Below are 18,121 nucleotides of genomic sequence, written 5' to 3' on the forward strand. Positions count from 1 at the left end.
ACTGTTTCCTCCACAACAACACACTTGTTTCCACAAAAAGAACCAAGAAAATATTCTGCCTCAACCTTACAGCAGTTTTTACTTAAAACTTGCCTACATATCCGTGAAACACAATGTTCTGGACCTTTATACCACAACACTAGTGTATATGGTCTTACAGGGAAACAAAGGGAAGTAACAAATTTAACACTGCAATAAGTCGATATGGGGGTTGATATTGGTGATATTTGCTTAAGGAAGCCATTGACCTTCAAAGAGCTGCATGACTGTTCTACCCATGATCCACTCCAACTCAGAAGATGATAGAGGTACTTGGTTGGCTATAAGAGACACTGCCTCTTTCGCTCCCTTATAACCGCATTCAGGAACAACATATGGGAAATCACTGCAAAAACACAATTCAACATTTCATATAACATTTCCATTTAAACCACCCTTCCACATCTCTTTTTCTTTACAACTATGACCATGAACTGATAATTTAAAGAACAAATATAATTAATCATCCCACCCATTTATCTTCCTCCTTTCTTTTTTAAGGATGGGATTGGGGAGAGGGTTTACCTGCCCCACATGACACGCTTCGCACCAAAGCTCGAGACAACTTGGGAGAGAAGGGGGAACAAGTCCTGATACGGGAATTGTGTTCTTGATACTCTGAACAGGGCACTAAATTTGACATGGACCTGTGGAATTTGAATTTCATATCATGAATACAAAATCTGAGTTACATTTGCTATTGACTAGTCACTAGTGCAATAGGAGAAAATGAGTTGGAGATGCGGGTATAGTATGACAAACTGAGCTATTTACTCAAATTATTTATGACCCGTTGATTTTCTCATAAACTCATGTAGTCGACCCAAACTTTTGGGAGAAACGCTCAGATGATGATGATGATTGATTTGTGCAATAGAAAGAATGGACAAATAGATGAAAATAATGACTCCTGATTAGGTTTCAAGAAATCTGGCAAAATGCTGCGAGTATTTCATGCTTCAAGATTAAAGTTGATGCCCTTGTATCATCTGGAAGTTGTTTCATTATGACATTCCAGTTTACCTTCCAAGCCATTGGTAGCGCTCGTAACCAAAAACACTGTCTCCTTTAATAGTCCACACAACTTTGGCTCTTTCTCAAGTTGGCAGCACAAATGAACAACAAAAATGCGTAAACATAGGCCTTGCATGCCAGTTGTCGAATAAGTTACCAAGGAGAACATACCTGAGGGAACCTTGATAGCTTTAAAAGCTCAGAAAAGGCAAGATTCTCCTCATCATTTCTACAAGATGTTGAGAAATGAAAGCTAGAGTGATATTCTACAGGTTACAGGATCAAAAGCAACTTCCAGAAATATCAAGGTTAAAGAAACTCACGTTGGTGGTTTGCAAAAACCCAAATGATCAAGCAATACCACTGTTGAAGGAAATTCAGTGCACAGCTCCTCAATTTCTGAAATATGTATGTTGAGACCCTGAAAAAATGAATCTACGTCTATCAAAGCAGTCAGATTAGAAACCGATAAAGCATTTTCTAATATCAACAATCAAATAGGTTACTAAAAAAGTAGTTATATACATAATCTTGGTTGACCCTTTAGAACACAACAAATGGAACAGGTTTATGGTGTAGGGGTTTAGGGTTTAGTGCTCATATTTTTCCCCATTCTCGATTATTAGATTAAGCGGAGATAGTACCTTTGTACACATAAAACCCACCGGAACTCCGAGTTCCCCAGCTTTGGAAAACAATGCCTTCCCAATATTACTGGTCATCTGCAAGAATGATCAGATTCAGAGACATTTTTATAGTGGAGTGACACCAAGTATTTGCCAGCTTGTTGCTGACTGGTAATACTAGAGTCTCCTGGCGTTCAATAATTGTAGAAAATATTTTGACGAGGAGTATAAACAAGTGCAATGTCTTGCATTCCATATCTTATCAACATTTTTTTTTCCATCATAGTGCCAATTAGTTCAAAATTACATTTCCTTCATTTAAAAGCCAATTTCAATGGAGTTCAAGTAAAAGAATATTTCCGGAGCCAAATCAACAAATAGCATTCATCTGTCCATAAGTGAAGTCCAGAAATTTCACAAGTTCTTACACAACATAACTGGTTAATCCAACTAAAGCTCGAATGTTTGGGAAAATTGTCCAAGCAGAATGGAAAATGTAAAAAAGCATTGGTCGGGTCAACCAGCAGCAGGTGAGACATGGAAACCCTCACCTTTTGACCAGAAGGCCACAAATAAGGATTAAAGCGGACAGCACGATAACCATCCTAGCATGCAAAGAGAGAGTTAGAATCATTTCAGCTGACAATAATTGAACACTAGCAGGGGTTACATCAGAGTATGAGAACACTAGAACAACCCTAACCTTCAAAACAAGCAGTTCAAGCTCCTTGACCCCACTTCCATCTTCTGTTGGGTTTGCAAGGCAGCAACCAACGAACTTGGTTGGGTACTTCTTTAGAACACTGTTCGGTGACAAAATTGGGATTATGCGATTCTTTCAACATGTACATCGGATAGGACTTAGGAGTACTTTGAAGAAGGAAAAAATGCAAGGGGGAATTCGACATAGATAAGCGAGAAAAATCGCGTTGTCTAGGACTCTTATTTAGTTTGGCTTAAGGCTGCTTCTTAAAGGAAATATGGCACCAAATTGCATAACAATAGAGCTCTAAAGAAATATTGTATGACAAACCTTGTAACTAAAGAATGATCAAATTTATGATTAATGGGTTGAACAATGAGTGCACCATCTACACCTGCCTCTTCCATGCTCTGCATTAAATAGAAAAATAGAAGTTACATATCCATCATCATAGACTCTGAGTAGAACTACAAGATTCTCTCCCTTCAGGTTCAATCCAACAGGGATTGACTAGTCCATCAAAATCAAATCATCACACACACACTTTCAAGAAATTGACACAAAAAAAGGAACTACTACACTTGATCATTTTATCATTCACTTCCGAAACACCCAAAACATCAAATTGCAAAGTAAAATAATACCCATAAAAACAAACAACGCCACATAAAGTATGAGTCGTAAACATTCAAAAACCCCAATTCACAGGATTGATAAAGGAAGCACCTCTAGCAAGAAATCCAAATGTCCAGGCAAAGTAGGTTCCTGTCCGGGAAAGTATGGGTACTTCTCTACAGCCTTCCTTCACAAAAATCGTTATGTTAGCACTCAAAAGTTCCTCGCTTTTTTAAAATTATTTACTGGCATTTGATAATTAAAAGCATTGAAAAGGAATAATTAGACCCACATACCTCTTGAGGAGAAGCCCAAACGTGAAGATGCGAATCTATGACTCTGGCTTTAGCTTCTGATGAAGCCATCTTGGCTGCAAATGCTCGAACTGAAGGTGCTTTCTTGGAGAAGGAGAGTGGAGGGAGTACTGGAGCTGTTATCAGGGGTTTCAACAACTTCACTGCCATGGAGCAAAGTGGATAATAAAGACGAATAACGACAAATTGAGGCCTTTTTTTATATAAATATTCAAAATAAATTAGTTTTAAAGAATTATAATTTTTTTTTTGAATGGATTTTAATTTTAAAGGCCATTTGGCTTAGAAAGAAAATGCTTCATCACAAAAAAAATGAATGAATGAATAAAATGCCTTATATTTTATTATTTTCTAGGAAAAAATGTCAAAAGGAAAAAAAGAATTAAACAAAAACCTTATAAAAAAGAGCTATGCGCTATCTATCAAAATTCAAAGGTAGAAAATACTTACAAATATCATGATACTTGAGCTGGGCCTCAGAGCCCATACAATGCTTGGACATCGGCCAGTAAAAAGGCTAGGGAGAGCCCAGACAATGTCCGTGGCGCATTTACGAAAACACCCTGTAGAATTCCACGCAATTTCAACGGCATATCCTTTTCTTTCTCATTTCCCGTTCTTCTCCTCTCTCAGATTCCGACGCTCAACTTCCCCAACTCCATCAGTGACGGCTACTTTGACGACGATGACGACCCTGGTAATTCTACTGTTCTTCTTATCTCAGCAAACAAACACGCCTTAAGACTTTCATTTCCTTGTTTTTTGGTTGAATTTATCCACGCTATGTTTTGCCAGTCAAATGCGAGCTCGCTCGCGATCTCGGAACCACGAAGGTTTTCTAAGATCAGAGTGCTAAGCCCTAATTTTGATTCTGTGAGGGCTCTAAGGAAAGTTTCGCTGCTGTCGAGTTTTCCGTTGTCCTCTTCGTGCTCGTCCTTCTCGGGTTCAGGGAGCTTTGCTCCTCCATCGTTGTCTTCTTCATCTTGGCGCACAAAGAGCGGCTCTGTTATCCGGGCCAGTGCTGAGGTTTGGATTTACTATTAATTGTTTATCTTTTAGCTCTTCTTTTCGTGGTTGTGTTAATAGGACATGATGGGTTATTTTGGGTTAAGTTAGTTGGGTCAGTAATTTCCTCATTTTTCGTTAATGGAAGGTAAGCTAGGTCTTTGAATTCAGATTTTTCTGTTGTGATTGGAGTGTTAGGAGCTATAATCAGCTAACTGAGTGGAATCTGTATTTAATCTATATTTGAATTGGATATTTTCCGTGTTTCGAATTGGAGCTCAAATTAGCTTGCTGGTTTTACTGGATACTGTAATGGTTGTGCTGATTCCATGTTTTTAATATTTCATGTGCTTGGTGCTGCAATCAGCTTATCTGGGATGAGGAAATATTCTAATTGGTCTTTCAATCATATATTATTTCCATATTAGAGTTTTTGGAGTAGCAATCGGCTAATTCCTGTTGGATGCTTGCGTGTATTTGTTAACTATGGTGTCTTGCAATATAAGAAAACCCTGATTTAGGAGTATAATAGGATTAGATTTAAGAATAACTACTCTTTTACTACCGTATCAAGTCTCTATGCAAATTGTATGGTGGTTGTTTTAGTTCTTGGGGTTTTTTCTTTGATTGATAACATCAGCGGTTTTATGTCATTTCTTTAATTTTCTATGTCTTTCATTTGATTTCAGGAAGTGGCTACTTTACAATCCAAAGTGACAAACAAAGTGTTTTTTGATGTGAGTATTGGCAATCCAGTGGGAAAGGTTGCTGGGAGGATTGTGATTGGATTGTATGGCGATGATGTGCCCCAAACAGCAGAGAACTTCCGTGCTTTATGCACAGGTTTTCTATGACTTCTATCATTAGATCAAATTTTATCCATCTGCGATAGGCAGTCCTCAGTAAATGTTATCAATGAATCTTGCTTAGTACTTTGAAACTACATTGTTATGACATTTAGAATAATTTTCTGGGTGCTTAATGAATGTTTTTCCTTTTAAAAAAATTAATTGTATCAACCTGACTATTTTTGCTTATGTTGTTTAACTTGTTCAACCTGTCAAAGCTGAATGTTAATTCCTTATTTTAAATTTGATTAGGAGAGAAGGGGTTCGGCTACAAGGATTCCACATTCCATCGTGTCATCAAAGATTTCATGATTCAGGGTGGGGACTTTGAAAAAGGAAATGTAAGTTCTCCCCTCACATTACTAAATGTAGGCAGAATAATTTCATATGCCACCTATTGATCTAAATAGTGTATTATGACCATTTAGCCTTCAAGAACGCATGTTTAAGTCGCAAAGTGGTCAAGAAACCATTACAAGAAAAGATGTGGAAAAAATCTAAAGGTGGCAAATCCATGAATACGGTGAACGGTTTAGGACTTGATACAGTTTGATATCAAAGCTTCCAATTGCATTCTGTATGGTAATCCTCTGAAAATTGATACTTTTTTTGCAGGGAACTGGAGGTAAAAGCATATATGGGCGTACATTTAAAGATGAAAACTTCAAGTGTAAGTTGATCCTTCCTTAGCCTTGTGGTTTGGTTGGGGCTCAGTAATACACATGCACATTATTTGCCACCTAAAAAGAAATGAGAGAATAGGGGCATCTGGTGTGTTATTTTTCTTTTCATATTTTGAAAATTAAGAAGCCAATGATTTATATTGAAATCACAGCCAAGCAAGTATATTTCTTAAGCTTCCATATTTCTGTTGTGTGGTCACTTAGTTTCTTTAACTCTGAAGTGTACAATGTTTTGTACAGTGTCCCATACTGGACCAGGAGTTCTTAGTATGGCAAATGCAGGTCCCAACACCAATGGCAGCCAGTTTTTTATATGCACTGTCAAGGTACGACTATGGATTTGATTTGATCTCCCAAGATTACATTTTTGCCGATGCTTTGATAATGCAGTGTTCATATGCACCAGAAGATGTAGACCATTCTCAACTTTAAGAATAGAGAGAACCAAATCCAAATGCATCTAGGATTATGTTTGTCCTAATTCCAACATCTTCACTTTTGGGAGTATATCTTATGTTCTTACTAGATAGATGACTCGTTTGCCAACAATTAATCTGCTACTTATTGACTACTTCTGTGCACAACTGCACATTCTGGTATGTTTGTGATCTTGTGGCAATCGCAGACCCCATGGCTTGATCAGAGGCATGTTGTTTTCGGGCAAGTTTTGGAAGGCATGGACATTGTGAAGCTGATTGAGTCACAAGCAACTGACAGAGGAGACCGGCCACAGAAGAAAGTGACCATCAGCGATTGCGGTGAGCTTCCAATATCTGAAGCTTGATCTCATCAATGCTACTCCTCCCCCATTTTTTGGGGCCAGTTTTACCCAGTTGAAAACTCTTTTGTTGAAATGAGTTTGTTGTTGTTCCAGTTGTCATGTGTACTCAGAATAGAAATCAAAAACAGTCAACGCAATTGTCTTTATTCTGTTGTTGGATTGTCTTTTGTAAGTATGCTCTTCAGAATGGAAATGGTTTGCTTCAAAAATATGTTTTTACATTCTAGTTTCTCTAGTATGTTGCTTAAGCCTTTCAGGTAAGAGGCTTGGGCCCAAACTAATCTAAAAATGATAGAAGGATAGCATCTGCATAGTGGGCTAGGCCCAGTTTAAAGAGGGGAATCAAGAAACAGTGTAAAGCACGTGTGTAGATGAATAATGGAGATCAAGGCTGGCGGTTGTCAACTTTCGGCTCTGGAAAAGAAAAACAAATTCCGCGCACGTATTCCGAGGAGGATCCGATCCGATCCCCAACTTGGCCACTGTTTCACCAGAAAGAAAGAAGTCCCACGCTACGCTATGTGATCCCGATCCCGCCACGTGTCACGGTGACGTAGCTATCATACGGACCAGAAAAAAAAATTAAAAAATAGGAAAGCGATTGATTTTTTGCAAGCTTTCTTTCAGCCTCAAAATTGGTTGAGAATTGATTCAGTCGGTGATGGTTGAGAATTGATTGAAAGTCGTCATTACAAAATCATTATTGTCATTTTTGGTTTGATTTGTAAGGAAAAAAATCACCATTAATCGTGATTTTTTTTTATTTTATAATTTTGCAGTTTGTCCTCTAGCCTTTTGCAATATTCAATTCCTGACACAATCATTTTTTCATTATCATGCCTTTTTCTCATCTTTTTTTATTGCAAATTGACCTACTCTTTTGCTATTTCTTCCAAATTTCAAGTTTTCAAAATTATTTAATCAACCATTTTTTATACTAAAATCCCCCCACCCCAAAAAAATTCCCCTATTTCATCACATCATCATTTGGATGAGGATGAATGCACCAACCATGTCCACCTCATTGTATTACTTTATTATATTATATTATATATATATATATTTGGATACTGAATACACAAAGTCCGATGCATCATAAGTAGGCAATAGAGGCAAATTACTATAAATAGGCAGAATTTTTCTAAATGGTGATAATCATGCTGAAATTTTAAATTTATGTAGTAAGCATATAGGAAACCCAAATTTAGTGAACACAGGCCACCTCTAAATCTTTTTCATGGGTCTTATTTGGTAAAAGAAAACAACATGAGCAAACTAATTGGAAATCAAGAACCCAAAATAATTATTAAGATTTAAGGGTATGAGATAAGAAACAGAGAAGTAATAACTCAAAACATCAGAAGCCATAAAGTTCAGGCAGATTCCTCAGAATTTTGGACCACAATGGCATCTAAACACCTGCCAAAGTTTGAAAAGGAGACAGCATTGCAAAAACATGAAATTTCATTCTCAATGTTATGATCATGATCATGTTACAGAAAGGTGTTTTTGGTGATTGTGAAATCATGAATATGAAGGGTCATAAGAGAATAAAAGTAAAAGGTACCAAATTCATTCAAGAATATGCATTGAAAGTGAAAGTGGGCTATCAGAGGATATGGACAAAGTTGCATGCACTCGGGAGATTTTGTGTTTGATTATCAGTTTGAGTAATATTCTTGTGATCATATGTTGTGGAAAACTTCTATACACGTGGGTCTGACGGTTCGAATTTAGATCCATATCGAATGTTTAAAGAGCAAGATTATGTGATGTCGTTGTTGGTTATCAAAAAAGTGTTATTGGAGAATAGGTTCTCATTCTCACACAAAGTTAAAATGCCACTTGGAGAAGATAGAGAGAGCATCTTGGGGTCAGTGTGTTAATGGTGTCTTTTACCTACCCATCCCCAAAGAATTGGCTGTCACTTCCAGAGAGGTCATATCCATTGAATCCTTGAAAACGTGAAAACTGCTTTGGCTAAATGAGCCATGAATGACAAACTCATCGATAATCATCATCACACACCACTTGGCCACTACTTGTAAATCTAATGCTGTGGGAGAACAAAAGTCAGTCTTGGCGGCTGCCTGTTCAGTCTAGATAGGGCTCAAGACTAATCAAAATGTCAAATTTGTTTACCTAGGAAGACCTAGGTGGACTTAGTCTACCCATTAGGGAGAATCTTCACACAAAATCTCTAAACAAGATTGAAGTAATTAGTCAAACAATTTGGAGGAAAAAAATTGAGATTCTGCACTGAGAGAACAGCTGTGTGTGTGTATGTACAAAAGCCTTAGAGAATCCAAGGATGAGCAGCTAAGCAAGCATATTTACACAAAGCTTTACAGTTGAAATCTGAATGAAAGTTTCTCTGGAGGCCAGAGCCAACGAGACATGTGGTTTTTGAGGAGCTAGCAACATTTACAGAAACCAAAAGCACCTAATTTAACTGAAAACTAACTGATTAGGAACATGATTTTATCAGGCCCAAGTTGTAAAGGAACTTCTCTGATTGAGATCGAAAGATGTTACCGAAAGAGAATCTCCCGCTCTCCTGGGGAAGAGATTTTGAACACTCATCTTCCTTCACATGAAGTATAGTCGAGCCAATCTCTTTTCGAACTGCTTCAATTGTTTCAGTCTTCACGGGATATCCAGATGCATCAGTGACATAGAAAACATTCACAGCTTGGGATCCCCTGGTCGTAACCTCTGCTCGGGTGACTGAAAGCCCATTTTCTCTGAATATTCGAGTCACGTCAGATAAAAGGCCAACCCTGTCGTCGCTACAAAGTTCAAGTCTTATACCCTGTATCATCAGCCCAATAACATCAAATGTGAATCAGATTGAGGCATGAATAGAACCCTGCATCAAATCTAATTTCACGAAGTTGGTACCTCGGAAGTTCTCCTCCTAATAGCAGCTTCCAAACAATGAATGACCCTTTCCCTCTCTGCTTCAGAACTAATTGGGCAACCATCCACATGCCTGATGTAATATTCCTATCCAACGAAGAAAAATTAATTGTCTTAATGAACACAGAAAGATTCAATAAGCATGCCCATTATGAATAAAACGGACAATGAACCAAAAAATGTCAAAAATGCATGAAGAGATGAAGAGTATAAAAAAAGAAAACATGTCAAAAATGCATGAAGAGATGAAGAGTATAAAAAAAAAACCTGATAAGCCTCTGGTCCTTCAGCTATGATAGTTCCATGGTATACCACATATTGCATATCTGTTAGTGTGCAAACTGTGTCGAATAGTAGCTTAGGACGGTCTGGGCACCTCAGATTAACAACAGTGTACCCCTTATGCGCACAATTTTCTACAGTTACTTGGGGCTTGCTCCTGTCACGAACTGATCCACAATGCGTATCAATTATGTCGTAATCACGATCAGCATACATCATCTGATGCAGCCTCCTTTCCTTGTGAGTTGAACCCACAGAAACAGCAGTATTAGCACTTTGCTTATCTTGGTCACCTTTCAGAACATATAGAAGAAGCTGTTTGATATTTGCAAGCCTATCAGGATCATCAATCACCAAACCAGTAGGCTCATCCGTAATGTAAACAACGGATGCCATTCTTGAATTGTGGGTCCAGACTTCTGCAGCAACCACGTTGCATTTAAGGTCAGTAAGAACTGCAAAGATCTCTGAAAGCAACCCTGGTCTGTCCTTTCCGGTCAATTCAATGGTTGTGTTCTCTGTGGCAGCTTGGACACCAACAGACCGTCTCAGGGAGCGAAAGCTACGTGCCCTTGGTCCCAGTGACTGTGACAAGTAAATTTAGCTCATCAACATGAATTGGATAGTCACATGGCTACATAAACGAAAGGAGCAGAATTTTCGTAATATTGAAGAAAGAGCAATCACTGTTGCATTTCTGGTCCATAGTTGTCTGGTTAAAGATGCACTAAATGAGATAGGTTATTAAACTGGAAGGCCCTGATGCTGTAAGGCCATTGGAGGGCAATGTGAACTGTACTTCCACTCCACTTTAATTTTCAACTTATTCTAGAAAATTGATGGTCTCTACCATAGTTGCAAGTAATGATGGGAAAAAAAATTAAATCTGGTTCTGCAAATTTGAAGTTAAGCAAGCAGGAATAGAAAATTAAAGCCATCAAGTCAATAAACAAAACAATGGATGTAATAACAAGAACAAGGACAAGGACTTGATGTCATACACACAAACAAATCCAAGCCTTCTCTTCGGCTCCAATCAGAAATAAATCTATCCCAAATTAAAGTTCAAAATCAAAACCATTTATCTGACCATCTTTCAAGAAATTCTAAAATAGAGTAAGTTTTAGCAGATATACCTGTTGAATTCTTTCAGCCACATCATCCTCAAAAAGCTTATTCCCCTGTTGATCTGTGACATGAAATACTGCAAGAAACCATTGAAGGGGAAAAAATGAATCAGAAACCACTGCAGTGTAGCATCACCGGTTATGTGAAACGAAGAATTGAAGAGCTAACCATCCATGAACCATTCCCCATCTGAAGAAATGTAAGCTCGTCTAATTATAAGATCCAAATCAGTCAAAGCCTGAACCAACTCCAATAAACTCCCTCGCTTATTTGCACTATCAACCTGCAAATTATTGTTTAGTCAATCTTACATACGAATCTTTCAAGAGTTATACAGGAAATTAACCACACAATAGAGACACAAATCTATAAACTACTCGATCAAGTACCATAATCAAAGTGGCTTTCCTGCTTGAGGCATTATCCACCATAACCCTGCAAAGCCCACACCAAAAGGATTTCACCGTCAGATACCCATGTGACTAAACCTTCAAAATCCGCTGATGTAATGAAAATTCAGAGAAAATAAAACAAAGAATTCGCTTCAATTCACAAAAAATCCATGACAAAATCACAATACTAAATTATACCTTGGAGGGTTCATCCGAATTACGAGCTTCTCAAACTCATCATCCATGACGACAGAAGCATTCCAGAAATCCATTTCAAGACAAAGACCAGATTTTATCGCTTTCGCGTATCAAAGACCAGAGAAACAAAACGGGTCTGCGCTATTTTCCCTTCAATTGAAGAAGATGGAAAAAAAAAAACCTCAGTTTCTCGCACTTTCCTGGATTCTGAGCTCGGTTGTGGTGTGTATATGAATGTGCTGTGTGTTTGTTGGCTCTTGTGTTGGAGAAGAGTTTTGGAGGGACAGAAACAATACCAATAACAGAACAAATCACACCAATACTCAACCAAATATATAATAAATAATAATTACGAAGATGACATGTAACCCGTCAATTTGGTAGCTTAGAAGTCCATCACGTTTATTTCATTGATTTAATTAATGGAATGATTTTATTTTCACTCTTTTATCTTATAATTTATTATTCAAAATTTATTGTTTTAATAGAAATTTTTATTTTTTTTTAAACCAGAGTCTATAATTCATTGTATTAATTCTAAATTCATCTGTTTTTAAAATTCCATTAAAAAAAATAATGTAATTAAGATTTATCTCGACAAAACTCATTGATAATAAATCTTGTTAAAAAGAATTTTATGTGTTGATTCTGAATATGTAATTTTTTTTAAAATTTAACATATATTTTGAGAGTTAAAACGTTTTAAAATTTAGATTTAGATTACCTAACATTGCTAAATAATTATTATACTATGATAATAATGACAGACGAAAAACTAAAAATAAAATCAAAACCACAATAATTTTCACAATTGAGAGAAACGCATGGGGCTGCTGTATTGTCCCTCTTGACATGGGTCCCACTAACCTTCCCCTCCTACCATTTGGTCTCTCCCCTCATTAGGGTTTTTGTTTATTGTTCACATGGCGGCTCGCTCTGTTGTTTTCTTGCTGGCTTTTACTTTCGCTACCCTTCATTTGGAACTTTTAACAAACACTTTGTGGGTGTCTTTACTTAACCACACACCTTAGTTAAAGGCGCCCAGCCAGCTCCTTCACTTGAAGGAAATGTAGCCAAATTTGTTTAGGAGTTCTAAAGGATTCCAAACCTTATCAATTTGAAATCTAGTTGGGACTTTTATTGAGATTTATAGTACTCTCTCTTACTTTTCACTCCTCTCACTAATCCCTTATCCCTTATCACCTTTTCATATCTAATATGATTGGATTCTGCTATGCTGGATGGATTTTCTTGTCTCTCCAATTCAACTCTTAAAAAAGGAAATCTATCATACACCATACCCAGATTTGAATTGTTTGGCCACTTGCAGAAAAAAGATTTACCCCATTGACATTCATTGTTTCTTGACAAAACAAACAAGAAAGTAATAATATAATTTTAGAAGAAAATCTGCCTGGTTATGGACATCCCTATAATCCCCACTCCTTGGAATGGAATATGATAAAAAAATAATATCAATTTGCAATTGAAGTCAGAACTCTTGTAGTGATTCCAATAGATAAGATTGGATCTAGATTCTAACCCTAACTCATAGATTTTCTTTTTTAGAAAATTTGTACTTTTGGGTTTTTCTAAACATGAAATTGTCCAAATACAATCAAAGCAAACACAATTGTTTTTCCGAGAATGATAACATACAACTTTTTCCTTTAAACATTCTATATGAATCTAAATTCGGGTTGTAAAACTCACGCTCACAGAAGTGTATCACTTGATGACGGGATAAGTTTGTCCAAACCCTAGTGCATGGCTGCCACAAGGGTATTGCTCTCGGTGAGAATTGAATTCAGAACCTCCCAAATCTATACGATTTGATCCCAAAGAGATTCACTAACCAGACAATCACTCAAGTTATTCCACCCCATAATCTATGAACATTATGCAAACCATATCACAGAGTGTCCATCAGGCAAAGTTCAAATGTCATTCAACAATCTAAAAGACCCAATAAATGGTGTTAGGGAATGAGAACAACAGAGCATGAAGAGAGGAGAAGCAGAGACCAAACTGATGAGTAGAGTCAATGTCACATTATTGCCATAATCGTAATCGCTTGTTCCTGCACATGGAGAGTGCAGAGAGGGGACAGAGAGAGAGAGAGAGTATTTGTTTTGTACGGTATGATTGTCTGGGATATTTGGGGAGTGTCACATGCTAAATATAAAATGAAACTAGGTTTTGGGCCTCCATGGTCAAATCTCTTCCAGACAGCATTCATGGCACAGAGACAGTCATGGCGCTGGAATTTCAGTTTTTATTTTTGTCAAATTAGAATCACATGCTGAAACTGTTTCTTGTCTTGCAGAGGAGAACCATACGTAAGTCACGCTTGAGTTTTTTTTGTCAAAAGTCCTTCTTGACTCGCAAACAATCAAACTGAGTTTAGTCCAAACTTGTAATCATGCAGATGTGAAGACGCCAGATATTATCTCAGAGACGGCAAAGTCAGTCGAGTCTACCGAGGGAAGCGCTCTCGAAATTTTTTTAGGTTATTTGTTAATTATATTTTTAAAAAAATGAAAAATAACACAAAAAATAAAAAAAATAAGTGAAAGAAAACTTATATGATAGCGATAAGTAATAGTAATTAAAATTTGATTTATAAATGCTTTTTGATGATTTTTTCATATTTTAAAACCGTTTCATGATAACTTCATTTAAAAAAGCATCAAAAATATATTTCTCGATATATACAATTAAATTATCATCTAACCATTGATCGTCCATTTGATTCTGAATTCTATTTTTGACAACCTTCATGACAAAAAATGTTTTCTCTAATGTAACATTTGGGACTAGTAAAAGAAGTAATGTCAAACTCAAGAGTCTATAAACAAGTCTATATGTCTTTTAGTATCAATCATTTTTTAGGCAAGACGAAATCAACGCTAGAGCATACATCAATAATAAAAATATCGAGCTGATATGAAAGTGCCAAAAGCTCTATATGAAAGAAATCCTTTTGATAAAATTAGAAAATGCATATCAACTTTTGCTTTTCATAGACGACAAATTAATCAAATGAGTACAGGCATGGAATACATACAAGCAACTCACAGCTGTTTCATTAAATCAAGAATTTAGTTTCCGAATTTGTATATCTATTATCATATTGAACGTATCAATTCGGGTTATGATAATTGCAAAAAAAAAAAAGGGAGCATGAGCAGTGAGCCAGTGATGCAAATAGCGATTGTCGCTCGCTGAGGAGATAGAAGAAGGAGAACGTGAGAGAGGGGTGAGATTATTTTTAAAAAAAATATGAAATATTATTGAAAATACTACAAAATTACAATTACATATTAACCAACAAAAAAAAAAGTCAGGTAGGCAAGTGACTCGTCCTCCGTCCGTCCGCCTCTAATTCATGCTGAAATTCAAGCTTGAGCTTGTTAACCTGAAAAGGCAAGCTTAGCTTGAAAAGCTACTAAGAGCAGCTTAGAGCATTGAATCACTAAAATGGCACTAATAGAGGTATAGAGCAGCTTAGGCATGTGCTTGGTCCTCTTCTTTTACTACACATAAATGTAAAGAGAAGCAGATTAGCATTTTCAAAGGTAGAGATTACAGGTGGTTGGTGTTTTTTTGAGTAAAGCAAGGCAATACAGTTGCACAATGTGAGGCTCAATCTGAAAATCACATGCAATGCACTATCACTCCATTAACTTATTAAGGTAAAAAAAGAAAAGAAAAAAGAAGGTCCAATCTGCCTATCCTTTTGTGATTATTTGTCCTGCTTATTTTATCAATTACAAAACAAAAACCAGGCAAATGGACTGGATCCAACTTTCTCTAGGTGGTCCAAAATGGAAGACCCACTAAGACTGGACCACTCAGCCCTTTCATTTCACCCATGAAGAATTTTAGCCAGCCTAGCTGTGCTCCAATTCCAAACTTGCATTGCCCCAAAAATGGGTCCATCTTGGAACTTGAGTTTAAGGAGATTTTTGGTTATGACATTTTAGGCAGACCCAAAAGGCACTTGTTTTCAGGAACTTGCCTACTAATATTAGTAAAATATGATGGACAAAAAGCTGCTACTTTGATATTGAATTCAGTTCTTGATTGGTGTAATTGAGGATTTCATTACATTTTGCAGGATGAAAACTGTGACTTTTCCTAGTATTTCTATCAATTCAATGATCCAAAGACATTGTTTAATCGAGGTTTGGTGCCTTGGAGGCAATGCAGAATGTCTTTGTATCTTATATTCAATTTAATTCTTGTTGGTTACTTGGAGGAAAGAAGTGCTATATTAACAACTTGATTCAGACATTCATCAGAGATGAGAATTTCTAACACTGCACACACAATTTCTCACTGGTAAAAACACATCTCAAAACTTCATAAGACGAAAACAAAACCAAACCCAATCTTTAAAACATTGCTCTCTATATAATGCAAGCCTGCAAATCACAAACAAAAAAAGAGAGCAGTATTTATCATCAAAATTTCAGTGACACTTCAAGAAAGAGCAAGACCAACCATTCAATTCTCTGCTGCCACTGAAGACTCAAAATTACTTGTGTAACAGACAATTTTATGGAATATAACTCATTACTAAGCTATAAGATTATTTTTTTTTGGAAATTTTAGTTGATCTACTGTCTTGATCCTTGAGAATCATCTTTATCAGTAGGTGGCTGCTCATGATTTACAGAGCCAGTGCCACCTCTGCTCTGCACCATCTGCTGGTAAAAATGACCAAAAGCAGGAGAATTGAGACCCCCAGCTTGACCATCCTGTGAAAGCCCTAGCTCCAAGCCTGGAACTTGACCGCTAAACATTGAATAAAAACCCATCAAACCCATATTCATATTTGGAATTTCAACACTTTGAAACCCCAAGTTTGGCAATACATTGAAGTTTTCGCTCCCGAAATTCGCCGTCTGCAAACCTGATCCAAACCCACTTGCCAGATGGTTTCTACCCAAATTACCAGCCATCATTGCCCAATTATACCTATCTCGGGCTGGTAAAAGCCCTTCCATCTTTGATTGGTTACCTGAAGAAACAGACGAAACAGAGTTTCCCTGTTCAGAAACAGAGAACCCTGAAATTGCCATAGCCGAAGCAGGAATTGTTCCGGTACCGGTTGCAGCAATGATTGAAGGCTCTGCTTGCTGTAAAAGCCATTGAATTGTTTCTCCATCAGATTTTTTACCCAATTCCCTTGTCAATTGAAAAATCCTAGCTGCACATAGTGCTGGCATCCTGATTCTTCTTCCTCTACCATCCACTTTTTTGTGCCTGTCCTTGTTGGAGCTTCTCTTAGGTGCTAATGGCTTCTTTTCAGTGTTGTTTGCAATCATAGCTTTGAAGTCTCTGATCTCTGAATCCTTATTGTTGTTGTTGTTGTTGTTATCTGCCATGTTAGGTTTTGGAGAACTCAAGAAGGTGAGCACCTTGGATTCCCATGTAAGGGAAAAAAATGGGTCTTGGTTCCTTGATTGAATAAGATGACCTAAAAAGAGGTCTATGCTTTTTGTGCCCTAGTAAGGTCGTTTTGTCAATCTTTTTGGCTTCATGTTCAAACACTTGAACCACTCAAGTTTCAAGTTAAAGTTACTACTAAATCATCAAACCCTCTCTCTCTCTCTCTCTCTCTACCTAAGTAGACTTGAAGATTGACTCTTCACAGCTTAAAATAGAAGTCTGTTCATTTGTTGGTTGGTGGTGAATGTTTATCCACAACATTTACATGCAACCCCCATTTAGTCACCTAATTTTGCTTCATGTACTTGTATCTAATGTGTAAAGAAGTGAAGTGAAATTTACTTGTTCTGCTTCAAGAAATTCAACATAATTGGTGGACATAACATCATGCAGTAAATGTTCTGTTCAAAGATTTTAATGCAGATAGGTTGTGGGTCCTTGCATTGCATTTAGGAGTAACATACATCTCCAACTTATTCTGAAAGGACACTTTGCTTCTCAATAAGAGGATGTTGTAATAAGTAATGTTTACTTGTCAATTCAAGTCAACTGCAGAGAAAATCCTAGTTTTCTTATTCCAACTTAGCTTAATGGGGACTCTATTATGAGTTTCTGTTGGCACTTGGTAAGAAAGAAAGAACAATGTCCATCCATTTGTTTATATTACTACAAACCAATGTCATGAAGAAGACCAATTCCAAAATCTAAGACAACCCACAAACTGAATCAATTAATTTATTTTCTTTCATTTTCCGGACAAGAATTGTTCCAAATTGCAATGAGTAGCAAAGAAAAACTGACTTTTTGGAGGTGATCAAATTCTTTGGGTGGTGAAGCTTTGGGGTGCTTGCTTTCATTGTTTTCACTCTGTTTTGTCAATTGTGTTGGCCACCTTGAGGACAACAACAAAGTATCCTTTACTACAAGGATGTTTTTTTACATGAATTTACTTGCTTACCCACAAAAAAAAAAAACATCACTTTAATTTAAAAGCTTCTTCTTTAAAGATCTATAGATATAATAGCTCTATAAATACCAAACCACTTGAATATTTTACCCTTTCTGTTGAAAAAATATGAATGTAAAGGCATGAAATTTGACTTATCAATTTACAATA

At 36.8% G+C, this 18,121-nt stretch overlaps 4 protein-coding genes across 4 annotated transcripts; 1 reads left to right on the forward strand and 3 right to left on the reverse strand.

Moving 5' to 3' along the window:
- Positions 1-9: 9 nt before the first annotated feature.
- On the reverse strand, positions 10-3,476 carry LOC120000244. The gene is made up of 10 exons (XM_038848211.1): positions 3,294-3,476; positions 3,109-3,180; positions 2,713-2,792; positions 2,383-2,482; positions 2,231-2,284; positions 1,698-1,775; positions 1,377-1,474; positions 1,225-1,282; positions 565-686; positions 10-385 (listed from the first exon to the last, which is right to left on the reverse strand). The coding sequence occupies exons 1-10, from the start codon at positions 3,459-3,461 to the stop codon at positions 232-234; spliced, it is 984 nt and encodes a 327-aa protein (XP_038704139.1). The 5' UTR covers positions 3,462-3,476; the 3' UTR covers positions 10-231.
- A 394-nt stretch (positions 3,477-3,870) lies between these two features.
- On the forward strand, positions 3,871-6,837 carry LOC120000246 (photosynthetic NDH subunit of lumenal location 5, chloroplastic-like). Its single transcript, XM_038848213.1, has 7 exons — positions 3,871-4,008; positions 4,107-4,337; positions 5,006-5,159; positions 5,417-5,505; positions 5,780-5,834; positions 6,088-6,173; positions 6,473-6,837. The coding sequence occupies exons 1-7, from the start codon at positions 3,997-3,999 to the stop codon at positions 6,629-6,631; spliced, it is 786 nt and encodes a 261-aa protein (XP_038704141.1). The 5' UTR covers positions 3,871-3,996; the 3' UTR covers positions 6,632-6,837.
- Positions 6,838-8,859: 2,022 nt separating this feature from the next.
- On the reverse strand, positions 8,860-11,848 carry LOC120000245 (ACT domain-containing protein ACR4-like). Its single transcript, XM_038848212.1, has 7 exons — positions 11,548-11,848; positions 11,347-11,392; positions 11,126-11,240; positions 10,966-11,033; positions 9,815-10,414; positions 9,530-9,634; positions 8,860-9,440 (listed from the first exon to the last, which is right to left on the reverse strand). Exons 1-7 carry the CDS (start codon positions 11,619-11,621, stop codon positions 9,096-9,098), a joined length of 1,353 nt encoding a protein of 450 aa, XP_038704140.1. The 5' UTR covers positions 11,622-11,848; the 3' UTR covers positions 8,860-9,095.
- A 4,095-nt stretch (positions 11,849-15,943) lies between these two features.
- LOC120000247 (transcription factor TCP20-like) lies at positions 15,944-17,090 on the reverse strand. Its single transcript, XM_038848215.1, has one exon. It carries the CDS (start codon positions 16,938-16,940, stop codon positions 16,170-16,172), a length of 771 nt encoding a protein of 256 aa, XP_038704143.1. The 5' UTR covers positions 16,941-17,090; the 3' UTR covers positions 15,944-16,169.
- Between the last annotated feature and the right edge of the window lie 1,031 nt (positions 17,091-18,121).

This window comes from Tripterygium wilfordii, chromosome 6, assembly GCF_013401445.1.
Source record: "Tripterygium wilfordii isolate XIE 37 chromosome 6, ASM1340144v1, whole genome shotgun sequence".
NCBI classification, from domain to species: Eukaryota; Viridiplantae; Streptophyta; class Magnoliopsida; order Celastrales; family Celastraceae; genus Tripterygium; species Tripterygium wilfordii.

Bases quoted from the DNA above. Each gene is read 5' to 3' on its own strand.
- LOC120000244 (XM_038848211.1), bottom strand. From the start codon at position 3,461: ATGGCAGTGAAGTTGTTGAAACCCCTGATAACAGCTCCAGTACTCCCT. The intron at 3,181-3,293 runs GTATGTGGGTCT...TTGTGAAGGAAG, and splicing joins TTTGGGCTTCTCCTCAAGAG to GCTGTAGAGAAGTACCCATA. The intron at 1,776-2,230 runs GTGAGGGTTTCC...TCATTCTTGCAG, and splicing joins TGTGGCCTTCTGGTCAAAAG to ATGACCAGTAATATTGGGAA.
- LOC120000247 (XM_038848215.1), bottom strand. From the start codon at position 16,940: ATGGCAGATAACAACAACAACAACAACAATAAGGATTCAGAGATCAGA.
- LOC120000246 (XM_038848213.1), top strand. The intron at 5,506-5,779 runs GTAAGTTCTCCC...CTTTTTTTGCAG, and splicing joins GGGACTTTGAAAAAGGAAAT to GGAACTGGAGGTAAAAGCAT. The intron at 6,174-6,472 runs GTACGACTATGG...TGGCAATCGCAG, and splicing joins TTTTTATATGCACTGTCAAG to ACCCCATGGCTTGATCAGAG.
- LOC120000245 (XM_038848212.1), bottom strand. From the start codon at position 11,621: ATGGATTTCTGGAATGCTTCTGTCGTCATGGATGATGAGTTTGAGAAG. The intron at 11,393-11,547 runs GTATAATTTAGT...TGGGCTTTGCAG, and splicing joins ATTCGGATGAACCCTCCAAG to GGTTATGGTGGATAATGCCT. The intron at 11,034-11,125 runs GTTAGCTCTTCA...GGTTTCTTGCAG, and splicing joins TGGGGAATGGTTCATGGATG to TATTTCATGTCACAGATCAA.